This window comes from Eurypyga helias, unplaced genomic scaffold (assembly GCF_000690775.1).
Source record: "Eurypyga helias isolate BGI_N326 unplaced genomic scaffold, ASM69077v1 scaffold11024, whole genome shotgun sequence".
Taxonomy (NCBI): Eukaryota; Metazoa; Chordata; class Aves; order Eurypygiformes; family Eurypygidae; genus Eurypyga; species Eurypyga helias.
In genome coordinates, this window is record NW_010248220.1 from 15,257 (window position 1) to 29,962 (window position 14,706).

Genomic DNA, 14,706 nt, shown 5'->3' on the forward strand with positions numbered 1-14,706 from the left:
GAATGCACACTTTTCAGAAGAGAGATTAAAGTGGAGAAAGGGTAATAGAGGTCGAGTGGAACAAAAACCAAAAGAGGAAATTACAGGACTAAGAAAATGGGTTGATCCTTTAACTATTCTTTTCAAGGCTCAGGGTTCTTTTTAAAAGTCTTAATGTTTTCTTTTTTTAAAAAAAAGAAAATTCTATTTTGGTAGGGTGGAGTAACGTGTCAGCTAAACTGCAGTGTAACATCAGGGGGTTTAAAACTGTATTTTACACCTAGGAATTTCCTTTTCCCTTTATTATCAAATGCAAATAAAGCTTGTCAGGACTGGTATTTCCACGGGCAGGGGCCTCAGTATCCATGGGTCACACGGGGCTATCCCAGTGTGATACTGCTCCTGAAGAACTGTTGCATTGCTTCACCAGGCTCCAAGCTCAGTGAGATAGCCCAGAAATACAATGCTCAGAGGCTTCTCTGAAACACAGCATCTGCTCAGCCTTTCTCCATATCCTCCCTCTTCTCCTCCCCCAGTAATTTTGAGGGTTGTTTTAGCTATTTGTTAGCTCCCAGCAAAAACAGGAGTTGCAACTATTTGGAAAACCTGCAGATTATTTGCCACCATGGGTGTACAGTCCAAATGAGAATAAATCAAGCTTATAAGTCTGTAAAGCAAAGAGATGTGGAGGTGTAAAAAACAATTACAGCTTGCACACAATTGGGCTCTGTAATTTGTTGTACTAATGAAACATTTCTTTTAAGTGGAAAACCTTTGAAGAATACCAATATAATAATTAATATTCAGGTTACCTAGGGAACCTGAGAATCTACTGACTGTAGCTAGAAGAGCCTTTGTAGACGAAGCTACCCAGCATGATTTTTTTCTGGAGCTTTAAGAATTACATTTCCGGGCAGCTGAGAGATTATTTCCCTTCCCATTCCAAGTTTGTACCAATCTTCTCTTATAACCAAGAAATCTGAGGGTTTGCTTTGTCTAAAACAAGTGGCACCTGATGTAAAACTGAAAAGGGAGGAAGAATTCAGGTGGGCTTAGAAATGAAGGGATAATGTGGAGATGCTAGATGACTATAGAGCCATCAAGAACAAGGGAAATTAAAAAATAAACAAACAAACCAACAACCCACAAGAGAAGCATGGCTGAATTTCACAAAGGAAAAGTCGATATAAAAAAATACTTAAATAGTTCTCTATATGTCAGTAGCAGTAACGGTTGCAGAGACTTTCTCTAAATCACAGTTAGTAGGATGCCATTTACACCACTCCTGGTGTAGGAACGTTACCTTTGCTAGCACCTACTGTGAAGTTAGATAAAAACTCTAGCAATGGCTGACAAACACTAATGTGGGGCACAGTAAATCTTAACTAGATTGCAAGAGCAATGAACTAAGTGCTTGCACTTGCTCCTGAGGGCAGCCTAAATCTGGCAGTACCGATGTCAGTATTACAGATACTGAAATAAGTGAAGGGTCGGGAGACTGGATCCCTGACAGGGGCTGGACACAAATCAACCAGACAAGAGTAACTGTGGATAAGGGAGGTATTAAAGAGAACATCATGCCTTGTACTTGCCTCACGATTCTTCTTGATTCTGAGAAACATGACATAGCTGTCAAGAACCACTGCCCAGTGACAGACAGCAACCTAGCCAAGTGCATGTGAGCTTGCACAGCAAAGCAGGTTCAGAGGAAGCCATTTGGAAAAGGAAACAAGCAGCTCTCTGACAACAAACGGACACAGTTTGCACAGCTGCAAGGCAAAGCTGAGCTAGGTAGTAATGGGTCAACCTGGAACCCTGCCCTCTGCTTTTTGTACAGTGGGTTGGCAAAACCACTGTGGTTTGTGCCACGTGTGGCTGTCAGCTCTACCCCTTTTGCCAAATACAAAGACAAGTATTTCTTTCCTGCATTGCACTTCTAATTCATATTCTTTTATTTGGCCTGGATCTGCTGGGAGTGCAGCTTACAAAGAGAATTGATGTGTACTCATTGGCACACAGTGCTGTCTTCTAGGAACATAAGAGTTACTGGCTCAGATCACATATTCATTCACCCCACTATCAGTATGCTGGTAGCCAACAGTAAAAGCTGCAAAGGAAAACACAAGAAAGCTTCTTTGAGAAATTCACTACCACACGGGAAGCTGCTTTTGAACCGTCTTAATCAGAGGTTAGTTTATGCCCTGAAGTATAAGACATTAAATCCCTTATAAATATGCATGCCTCTTCTTCAGAACGTCAGGATAATACAGAGATGTCATACAATTGACACCACGCCTGACGAGCATGTAAGTGTTCACTCCATTTAACAGAAGAGCGAACAGGGAAAGAAGTCAAGCAGCTTCTCTGCAGTGTAGTCAGCAGGCAAACTTCTGGTGGCACTGGCAGGTGAAATAAAATATGACACAGGCAGCTTCAAGCTCTTCTGAAGGTGGCTAGCTGTGTTACCCAACTCCTGCTGCACAGCCCCTCTGAGATTAATTTCCTCTTCTGCAAAATGGGTGTGTTTATCTACCTACTTAATGAGATTTTTAGAACTGAATAATATTTGTATTACACAGTTATTATGCATTACTGACACTAGGCAAAGCTAGTAAAGAGGAAGAGATGTACTGCCAAGGGATTATTAATTCATTTATTTCACCACGTTTCTAGAAGCTTTGTTCCCCATAGAGCCCTGCCAATGCATCGTTTCTCAGCTAGAGCATCCTTGCAAAGCTAGTACCAGGCTCTTGTGCTTACGTCTGATAAACACGTTTGGGAGTACTGTAAGCATGGGGTGTATACAGATTTAGTCGGTAAATTTTAAACTGAATTTGGTTTTCTCTTTTTTTAATCCTTTTTTTTTAATCCTCTACTGACTAACTGCTAAGAGCCTTCAAAGTTTCCAGTATGGCATGGGAGCAAGGATAACAGAGAGAAAAGGAGTTTGAGGGAATAGAAAAAGACAGGAAAGACTTCCCAAAAGCACATATCTTTTGTAAAATAATCATCCACAATGCCCTAAATTGAAGTACTGGTCTTTGGTCATATCAATGGAATTTTTTGATGATGTTGTAACAGACCAGATTTCATAGGGACAGAACACCGTGCAGTGCTGTCATCAGAACTGCAGCACGGGTTGTACACATGTGAACTAGCTAACACTCTAGCTAGTCTGGATGTTAAGAAGCAGTGAAACTGTAACTGTACAGCCCCTGAACATCGATTAAGCAACAAGAGTCTGCCCAGCCTGTGGTGAACCATGGGTTTCCAAGGATTTTTTTCACTTGGTATTCAAGCTAAGTTAAATCTAGCAAGCTCACCTCAATGTACATACAGCCCGCATTTTTTAAGTGCCCTAGTGCACCCCAGTTTTCACCTCTGAATATTTCCAGTCTGATCACTGGTTGTATAACCCACCTTGACTACTTAGGACCCACACACTCCTTGCTAAAGACAGCAAGAGGAATAGTAAGTACCTGGTACTTAAAGTCCAACAGTCTCATATGTCGGTTTAGATAGAGGGTGTCATGTTTGATTCCCATAGGCCTGGAAGATGTAGGAGAAGTTGGCCCAGTGGAAGGGAGATTGCAGAAGCAATAAATGTCAAGCAAGAAAAAGTCAAGCTGGAACAAGGAATGGTTACTCTGCCACTGACTCACATACCTAGCACAGCAAATTGCTGGCAGGTGGTGGCTGGCCTGTTCGGAAGGAAGAGAAGCTAAATAAAGACTGGAAAACAGAAACCCTAAATGTGTAAGGGTGAAGAGCAGCTTCACTTCTTGTCAACTCTGTACAAGAAGCCTGTCCTGAGACAGAATGGGCTGCTTCCACAGCTCCTCGTCATGCTCTGATCTCTATGTACAGCTAAAGCCTGCCTGAGTTAACTGAAAGTTTCTTAAACCTTAACTCCCAGAGCTCAGGTAGGAGAATACAGAAACACCGTTAGTTAATTATGATACTTAGCTAACACAGCAATTTATGTTGCACAAAAAGCTTTACTGCCCCTCAAACTACTTCTTCCAAAAGTATCATGCTGAGCATGTAGATATTAGATAATCTCTTATGTGGATTTTCAATGCTAGTTAACTCCAAAGAGCTGGAAGGTAGGTCAGTTTATTTATTTTTAACGATCATGACAGAATCTTTAATTCTGATCCATGTAATAATATAATTCAAGACAGTACTTCCCCCTGGAGAAAACAGGGTTGGCACAGTGAAGCTATTCTCTAAACCCTGCATGGTGAATTTTGAAATGAGAGTTGAAGCTTTTCAGGGATCCCTGTCCCTGCCAAGCATGCACTTAGGTGCCATCCTGAACAAGGACAGACATAATCACGTGCTTCCATGCCCAGGGGCCATGACATGCAGCGTCAAACCTCATGAGTGCCTAGGGCACTTCTGTGACAGAAGCAATTGTCCTGGGGTAAGAAGTACACTGCTTCATCACCAGAGTGCCAGTTCAGATGGACAAAATCACATCACTGATTTATTTTTTTAATACTGTAGGCTTCATGTCAGGAATATTTTAATCCATTCTATTCAAGTTAGTTAAGTATTCATTATAGTGGAGATAGGTGAAATTACTTCATTTGTGTAGTTCTTTTATCCTACTCCATTTGCACAGTTCAATTCAAATAAATAAGGAGGACCCCAGCATCAAAAGATTAATAGAAATGTATAGCTATGAGTGCAGCCTAAAATCAATACAAAATTATCTTTTCAAAAGGGAAGATTTCAACTTATGGCTTCTTAGTCAAATCTAGGGTAAACAGTTTTTCTAAATGAGATAATGAAAATTACCTGAATTTTGTAGATTCTTCTGTTCTCCTTATCCAGGTGCAGTTCTGCAGTTTGGTGACTATGTGGAGATAATAATCTTCTGAATATCTAAAAAAGGCAACACATCAAACACTAGAATATATATGTATGTATATTTAGAAACAATCTCTAAAACATTCAAATGAAGCATGTATTAATAATAATGTGCATGGTGCATATCTAATAGATTGCTTTTAGAACTCCACGACCTATTTTTTTTTTTTTAATTTGTAACAGTACTATTCTCATTTAATTAGCATGACCTATTAAACATTGCTTCTTAATAGTCATGTCCTAATGAACTTTTCAGAAACTTTCAAAAGTACACTGGTTTCAAACTTCAGTATTTGACCAGAAATATCTTGAAGTTATTAGGAATCATCTCAAGTGCAAAAGGTCAAATTAAAACCTCTTCCTTGTGCTTGGTGTTTTAAACTTCAAAAATGGTTTGAGATGTGGCTCTTGCAAGTCACGATGAAACATTACACTTCTTACGCTTTTTCTTTCATTTACCTTAGGGTCCCCAAAGCTCAATTCAATCATCTAAGACCATAGTCCAACATTTACAGATGTAAGTTTTCCTCCAGATTATCTCTTAAATAAAACAATCTGTTGTTTTACATCAACCAGCACTGTGGTTACACTGGTACCTGTAACCAAAGAGCTTTCTGATCTTTTTAAACCCTTTCAAGAGATTTAAATTTGTCTATACATGAAACACTTCAGAATATGTAATTCAAACGAATGAAGACATTTCTTCCCTTATAGGTTCAATGTTAATACTTCTCTCATTTGTGCTTGGATCCTAATATAGTTTTGGGGGTTTTTTGTTTGGGTTTTTGTTTGTTTGGTTGGTTGGTTTTTTAACAATTAACTCCGACTTACAAGGAGGACTAGGGGAATGGGAAAAAGTTATGATACAGATGCCATGTCTACAAATTCTATGGGAGTCATGTCTCCAGAAAAAAATCTACCTTGTATTATTTTGGCAAAAATGGCTTAATGTTGGCCTAAAACCAACTGATCATGAGTTTATTTAAGGTGGAATTTAGAAGTGTGTATTTTAAATAGTTTTACAAGAGTTGGGATGGCAAGAAACCTCACCTGTTTTTAAATGGGGAATGATAATTGATAAAAAGGAATATTAAAAAAAGGCTGTGGTGGCTTTCAGCAGCAGAGGTCAACAACCCAAAACCCAACCATCCTCCTCTCTCTATGTTCAACATGCTTTTAGTACCACAGTTTTACAGTAAACATCTGAAAAAAAAAATCTCATTTTTTGTTTGCTTCATAAAAGCACTGCATCTGCTAAAGTTAAATTGTTTATCTACCCCTGAGTAAAATCATGTCTCATTTCCATATGGAAAAAAAAAAAGAAATTTTTAAGAAGACTTTTGCATTAGAACTGCTCTTTGGCTTGAGTCTGCACCTGTGACAACATATACGGTTTTCATTCTCCAGACTCAGCAAACCCTTAAAGGAACTACCTGATTGTGACTAAACTGATTTTACTGAGCCCTTGCACAGCTCAGGAGAGCAGGATGAATGGGCAGAAGTGGGAGAAGAGTAAAACTAGTTTCAGTGTAGCTGTAGCTCATTGGATCTGGTGCAGTACATTCTTCCTCCTTCCAGTCCAACACCAAATCCGTTCTCTCCCTCGTGTCACTACTAGTACTTACTTGACTCTACCTCTGTTCTGCTTTTGCACTTGTCAAATGCCTTCATAGGCCACTTTAACTCACTACCGTGGCAAAAGCATAACCCAGAAAGAAAAAAAACACATGCATATGCATTTTCTTCTTCAGTGTGTTAAAGCAGATCGGGAAAGATTGAACACCACAGCCAGTATAAGCAAGGAGTGATGGGAGCAGAGAAACTGGAAATAAGGCCTTCCTATTTTGGCAGCTGCCTGCTGGTATGTTGTATTAGCAACCTTGGAACTGCAGCCAGACAAAATGGAACTACTTTCTTGCTGAAGCTGCCACCTAAATTGGCTCACTGTGGGGTCAGACAAGTGTCAGTACCAGCACAGGGCAGGACAGGGAGTGCGTGTGAGGGGAGGATGGTATAGAAGCACAGGACCGAAATAGCCTATGCTGATGTTGAATCCCTCATCTAGTTTTATTCTTTAAGGCCAAACAATAAATAACTCTCAGATGCTGGGACTTAGGGAAAAAATCCAAAAATTAATAGCATAACAGGCCATGAAGAGTTACTTAGGCTATCATTATCTAGCAGAAAAAAATAGAGAAAAAGCAAATTCCAGCCTAAAGACATTGATAAGATGAAGATCAGAGTCAGAAATGAAAAAAAAATTACCATCAGCTCAGAAAGAAATTGCATGGACCAACAAGTTATTAGCAAGCTACAGGGAAACATGTGGTACGGAGAAAAATCAAAGCATCATCCGTAACCCTAGTTCTGAGGCCTCACGAGAAACATTGGCACTCACTGTCAGAAACTGTAAGGACCTTCTTACACATGTAACAGAAGCTGTACCTAGGGTAAAAACACCAATTACAATGCAAGAACACTGCTGCCTTTCCCCTGCTGTCACTGGATGGAGTCATTCTTGATCAGAGTCATCTAAGCTCACCAGCTCACCCACAAAAGCATCACTTACAGGTCTCTACAAGGCAGAACAACACCTCTGCTTGCCCTGTGCAGGCAGTTTTGCTCCTCTTGTGACTTACAAAGACACTACGGTCTGTCAGAACTCATCTTTGCCAGACAGTGCTGGGGCAGAGACATCCCAGGAGCATGTCCGGGGGAACAGGAGCTCCTGGCTGCGACAGCTCTGCAAGGCGGCCGCCACATCTGCTCTGTATCATTTCATGGCTCTGCTGTAACCCAGACAGTCCTCTTCTCCACTGTTCCATTTTAAAGAGCTGGGACAATACATATGTTTCCACTGGCACCCAGGGGCTTACAACATATATTCACTGATGCTAAAAGGGTTCTATTATTGAGATTAAAAAAGCTCAGGTAAATTGAACTATAAAAATACGTGGACAAGAGAATAATTACAGTGCTGAGAATACTGAATGAAACATGTTTCGGCCTGTTTGTCTGCCACCTTTACCACAACCATTATAGTAACTTGCTGTTGTACTAAACTCACTTATACTGCATGAGTCTTGCTGACAAACAACACCTGGAAGGGGTTTTTTTGCCTGCAGTACTTGCCAGGTATGCAGTGACCTTCTACATTAACTGCAGTGGCTAAGGTGGAATTATTATGCACAGTTGAGGCACTGACAAAGTATAAGTACCTTCTAATTTTTGGCAGATATCTAAAGGACAACAGCAAGGATGTAAGTCTTGAGATACTAGGGAGACAATAGGTAAAATGCCAGAACAGAGAGACAGATGCAGCCCCACTGGTGACTTGCTAAAACTTTACACCTACTTGGAAAAAAAAGTTGTTTGAATTAGAAAGAAAATTGAGCAGCAGGAGAGAGAAAAAGGAGATGTTTCTACTTGGAAGCTTATATTCACGAAAGAAACAAATAAAAAGAAAAACCATGGCAGGAAACCCAAGAGAAAAGGAGGATTCCTTTTGGCTTTGGAAGCTTTAGTACTACCAAAACAATGATCAGTTTTTAAAGCCCTCAGGAGACTGTGCACAGGGCCTGCTCTAGAATAAAAATGGAAAACTGCCAACAAAACTCAGCATTTCAGGCTCTTTATCACCACCAGACCGTACCTGCTATAATAATAACTTCCCACTTACATAGCATTTTTTACTACCAAATCATTTGACAAGCTTTAAACTAGTCATTTTTGTCCCTTTCTGCCAACTTAAGAGGCAAGTGTCCAGAATGTCCCTGAAAGTCTAGAACTGTAAAATAAAGCATTTATATACCATGCCTGTGGGTCACACCTTGAAAAAGCAACAAAGATCCCTGCAGCTCCTCCCTGTGAAGGGTGAGTTGGAATATTCGTGGCACAAAGCAATCCCTCGCTCCTTTGCTCCAAGCAGTCAGTTTCTCTTCCTACCTGTCCAATTCATCTTCTGCCTCGTTAAATGGTGCATTTCCTTTCTCTTTAGGCACAGAATAAAGGCCTCACCCTTTGTAAAGTTTCTCCTACAGTCTCAGCTCCAACACCTTCTAGGCATAGAAAGCACACCTGCATTGCTGCACCCTGTACAGCGTTGTAACATGCAGGATAAATGACACCATTTATATTGCTGTAACTGGATTTTGGAGGCAACAGTGACCAGTTGTCCTTCTCTTGATGTTAATCACTCGGTTTTTCAGACAACTGTATTCTTCGACCTCTGTGTGCCAGCCTCTGTCTCAGCAGTCACTAGCAGCATATCGGTAACATGGCGAGGGGTCTACATCCTTTCAAAAGAGTAAAAACTTCAATGATCGTGTTGCTGATGAGGTGGAATATTGGTGGGAGAAGAGGTTATAGAGGAGAGAAAAAGCATTAAGAGAGTAAAGACAGAATGCTGGGAATATGGTGACTTAAAACCAGCTGAAAGATCTTAAAATGCAATGAGAAGGTGAGGAAGGGGCAGAAAAGACAACAGAAGCTGTAAAATCATATTTAGTTTTGTTTCTGTATTAAGGAAAAAATTGGCTTCTCCAGTTCTTTGAATGGGGAAAGGCACATAATTATTTTTAGCAGAGCTTTTCTTTCTCATTCTGTTTCTCTTCTCTTCACAAACGGAGGGGGAAAAAAAAAGCTTCCAAGTTTAAAGACACCATGGCACATAATTAATTTTAAGCTGGAACTCGATCCTAATGGGAAGCTTTTCTTACTTACGTTTTATTTATTGGTGTATCCCTATAGGCAAAATGTTACCTCTCAAAAGCAATGGACTGCTGCTCCCATTTTCACTGTAGAGTGGCATGGAATTTGAGCATGGCTGATATCAAAGATTTTTTTTCCATGTCAGGAAAAGGCAGAACAGCAAGTTCAAACCCCAAAATCATTTGGGGTGTTTCCTCAATGTATCTAAAATTGAATTATAAGTTTCCTGTGGACTTACTATTATAATGAGTGCAGTTAATTAGCAAGTTCTCATGCTAGTACATTTCCATACTCTAATCTAGTGAACATGCTGAAAAGAATGAGTACCTGAGGTTACTCATAGCAGGAGTGGTCACCAATCAGGAAAAATACACTCAAGAATGAAATTATACCTCACAGATTCTGTTCAACCTTTTCATGAATATCCTGGAATAAAATGTTGCTAACTGGCCAAGAAAAATCTTGTTGACTTGCATTGTGAAAATAAAAAAAAAATAAATAAAATTCCATCTCAAATCTAATACATGTGAAAGAAAAAATGCAGGCAAACACTGGCAATTTCAGTTTCCTGTTTTACAGCTCTACATCAGTATCATCAAGAATTATGTAAAAGAGGACAATCTTTTACCGTTCTATTTAAAACAAACAAAGCAGAAAGCACAGCAAACACCTACCTTTTCTTCTTGATAGATGATGACAAAATGTTATCCTGAATTGCCTTACATTTTGAAGCCTGTTCAAACTGGTTAATTCCATTTTTATTAACAGTTGTTCTGTTAAAAGAAGGTGGGGGGGAGGGAGAGAAAGCAACAAACTTTTAAAGAGAGAACATTCTGACGATGCTGTCACGTTTAATTTGCTATGACAATAAGATTAATAACTGTGGATTTAGCTGAACACATTACCAAAGAAATCTTATTGACTTTTATTGTGAAGATCTTGTATAAAAGGGGAGTTTGCTGCTAGTGACTATAAAATATTTGATTCTTTAAAGTAACCCTGTTTCATAGTCTGAATGATATTTTCTGCTTTACACTGTAATCAGAGAATATAAATTTAAAAAAAAGAAATTAAATGGGAATTAACATTATGTTTTGAAGGTATTTAAAATATTCACCAGTAAAATATTTAGCAGATTTGATTTCCTACTGTTGTTGATAAGATGCAATATTCAGAGACAATATGATACGTGCAGGAAACACCACAGGTTACGTGGATCTTCCTATTTGGACCTTAACTTACTGATCTGAGCTTAATACTTCCTCCCTTGTTTATTCTTTATTTATACAGTGAGAATAAACATTTGTAAAAGGAACCAAGGCAAGTGCGAGACAGTGATCTTTAACGGCCGCTGTCTTACTTTCACCAAACTCCTGCGTGGCCTTCTCACTCTGGCAGTGCCAGCAGAAGATTGAGCTGTAAATTAGTAAATGAGTGAGATACCAAGGTCTTATTCCATTCACCTCAGTTCACCCTGTATCTAGGTTCAGCCTCATACAATCACCCTCTTCCATCAGCTGTGCATATTGTCATTTATCATGAAGTTGTTTTCCTCCAGCATTTTTATTTTCCTTGCTCCTCAACATCTTCCCCTCTCCCCCCCTTCCCTACTCCTTTTGGGTTCTTTCCACAGATTCACTACTTACGGAGCGCTTTGACTCTGCAACCTACCTGTCCACACCAGAACCAGAAATACAGAAGACACAGGCTGTGTCATTCACTCCTGGGTGTGAGCTGCAGCAAGTGAACAGAACCCGTGTTGTTCTTCGAAACGCACAACGGAGCCATCTCTGTGCAGAGGCACTCCTACACAAAGAGGGAGGGTCTTCCCGCTTTGTACACAACGCGCTCTGCTTCTGAACCATCACTCCTTTTACTAACAAGGACCAAAACTCCATTGCCTTCACTGCTAAAACACAGAGACCACTTGTCAACAAGATTTCTGACAAGCTGATTTTGAAGCTCCTACTTGGGGAAGATGCCATTTCATGTCACAGAATCACGGAAGGGTTGGGGTTGGAAGGCGCCTCTGGAGGTCACCTGGTCCAACCCCTGCTCAAGCTGGGCCATCTAGAGCCAGTGGTCCAGGACTGCATTCAGATGGATTTTGAGTATCTCCAAGAATGGAGATTCCACAACCTCCCTGGACAACCTGTGCCACTGCACAGTCACCCTCACAATGAAAGTCTTTCCTGATGTTCAGAAGGAACCTCGTGTGTCCATTTGTGCCCATTGCCCCTGGTCCTGTCACTGGGCACCACTAAGAAGCACCTGGCTCCGTCCTCTTTGCACCCCCCCTTCAGGTATTGATAAGGTCCCCCTGAGCCTTCTTGTTAACTAAAATGTGAAACAATTCAAATGAGAAGGCGACTGACTGAGGAAAAAAGAGCAGAATAAATGCTTGTTTATTCTGCCACTGAACTGACTGGCGTATTCCTAGCTATGACAGGGGAGGAAAAGGAACCAAGTGCCTTTCCTTCTCTTTCCATTGCCCATGATTTTTCTAGTGAATCAGTCTCTCCATAGGAACAATTCACCCAGGATGTAGGCTGCAGAGGATAGATTCCACCATGGGGAACTTCTGGGTATGCACTCAGTGCCCCTGAGGAAGTACGTAGTCTGCATGCCCCTTGTTGAGGGCAGTGGCAAGACAACTCAACGTCAACCTCTGTCCTTTCAGTTCTGCGTGGAGATTCCACAACCTCCCTGGACAACCTGTGCCACTGCACAGTCACCCTCACAATGAAAGTCTTTCCTGATGTTCAGAAGGAACCTCGTGTGTCCATTTGTACCCATTGCCCCTGGTTCTGTCACTGGGCACCACTAAGAAGCACCTGGCTCCGTCCTCTTTGCACCCTCCCTTCAGGTATTGATAAGGTCCCCCTGAGCCTTCTTGTTAACTAAAATGTGAAACAATTCAAATGAGAAGGCGACTGACTGAGGAAAAAAGAGCAGAATAAATGCTTGTTTATTCTGCCACTGAACTGACTGGCGTATTCCTAGCTATGACAGGGGAGGAAAAGGAACCAAGTGCCTTTCCTTCTCTTTCCATTGCCCATGATTTTTCTAGTGAATCAGTCTCTCCATAGGAACAATTCACCCAGGATGTAGGCTGCAGAGGATAGATTCCACCATGGGGAACTTCTGGGTATGCACTCAGTGCCCCTGAGGAAGTACGTAGTCTGCATGCCCCTTGTTGAGGGCAGTGGCAAGACAACTCAACGTCAACCTCTGTCCTTTCAGTTCTGCAGTGACTTTAATAGACAGTGACAACTGGCACTACGTACCGAGAGCTCCTCAGCCGATCTTGCATACAGCTCCTTATCTGACTCTTTTTTCAAGGAGCAACACACAAATGCGAGGGCAGAAGGCTCTCAGAGCACACAGTTCAGCAGATCTCACACAGTAAGTGCCAGCAAATGTTCTGCCTACACCATCTGCACGCAGGTTTACTGCGGCTTGGTCTGAATGGTTCCGTCTGCAGCGAAGAACCAGGTGGGCCCTTTCAGCAAAGAACCCAACACTGGTTCCCAAACAGATTTAGTTAGCACGCTATCCCGTTTCCTCTCCCTTGCTTCTTTAAGTCAGTAAGCTCAAAAGATCCTTCTGCAGCTGCAGCTTCAAATAAGAGAAATGGCTACAGGCAAAGCTTAGCTGCATAAACAGCGCCTTAGAAAAAGAATTATTGATATCGTAAGCCAAGTGCATGTTAGTGCTGCAAACAACTGTTTTATTACAACTGAAAGCCCAGATGCTGGATGCTGATTTGAGAAGTGGCCCGGCCCTTCCCAGCCACAGCTGGCCAGCGGAGACCTTTAACTCCCAAAGCCTGCCAGGAAAAGCAAGTCAGAGCAGGCGGTTAGGTTTGATCAGCCCGCTGCAAGGTGCATCGGCAGGCATCGTCGGAGAACCAGCGTTCTTACAACTCCGTGCAGAGAATCATTACAAGGTCCTTAGAGCTTCCTATTAATTTATGTCCCAAGATCAGTGGGGCAGTGAATGAATACACTCTCAACCACATACACGCTCCACTCAGAGTTTTAGACTTTTTAAATTCATAGCACTAGGATCAACCAAAGCCAGTTGCCTCGTTTTTTAATATGTAATTTCTTTTTATGTACACATTTTCAAGACTTGAAAATCTCAAAAAGAAAGAAGTCAGATAAAAAAGGATGAGCAAAATAAAACCCTGATTTGTTTTGTCATTAAATCCTGACAGTCCCTTTTACAGGCATCAAGGGAAGAAAAAAGGAATAAGGAATTTTTCCTTCCCTTTCCATGACACATAGGAAGATTAGGGAAAATGACCCAAGTGTGGGGAAAACCAGACACAAATTTTAATCCTCATTCTTTATCCATACAATGCAGACACAAGATAGATAACCAAAATGCTTGTTCTGTGGCTTTTTCCACACAAAACTTACTAACGCTCCCTATGTGGTGCAAAAAGATACAAAAATAAAACACTTTATTTGCAAGACATGCAAAACAATGACTCATTCTAGTAAAAGTTAAATTTCTGTTTAGGAATCAGATTGGCCTCTGTTTCACGTGAGTGAAACATTTTTGCATTCAGACAAAAGGGGTGTGCAAGGGGCAGTCCAGACTTCTGCATTATTCATTGCAGAGCTGTGCAGCCATCAGACTCAGATTAGATTTCTGATCTCTTAGGACAATTACGCTAGGTAACATTTATCACTAAATGAATTTACCTGACCTAGCGGATGACCGTCTTTGTTCACAACTTAGAACTGCACTAAAACTTCTCCAGTGAAATCAGGTAACATGCCTCACAACGCAGATACCAGGTTACATTCAACTCATTTTGCAAACTCTTAAACTACATGAGAACTGCAAGTGGAAACCATATTATATTCTGTTGTCTTGAACTCATAAAACTGATGAAACAGGGAAATTTCTGCTGCACTTCCCTTAGGGTTTAGATGTTTTCAAAGCCAACCTCACTGGCCAAAATCTGAAAAAGAGGAGGTTTTTTTAATCATATACGAACAGCTTGAGGACTGCATACTTCCTATGGTAATTCTAGGAACTCAGAAAGTACACCATCTGTACTTTAATAAATCTACAGTAGATTAAGACCATGTGCCATATCTATCAGCACACTGTTATTCCATATCTCGC

General features: G+C 40.9%; 1 protein-coding gene across 1 annotated transcript in view; it reads right to left on the reverse strand.

Moving 5' to 3' along the window:
- ST8SIA6 (ST8 alpha-N-acetyl-neuraminide alpha-2,8-sialyltransferase 6) overlaps positions 1 to 14,706 on the reverse strand; it is a gene marked incomplete at its 5' end in the record, with an annotated part of 33,239 nt that overhangs the window by 13,180 nt on the left and 5,353 nt on the right. Inside the window, 2 exons of the mRNA XM_010150984.1 lie at positions 4,783 to 4,869; positions 10,239 to 10,337. Of these exons, the coding sequence (XP_010149286.1) occupies positions 4,783 to 4,869; positions 10,239 to 10,337 (186 nt within the window). The remainder of the gene's footprint in view (positions 1 to 4,782; positions 4,870 to 10,238; positions 10,338 to 14,706) is intronic.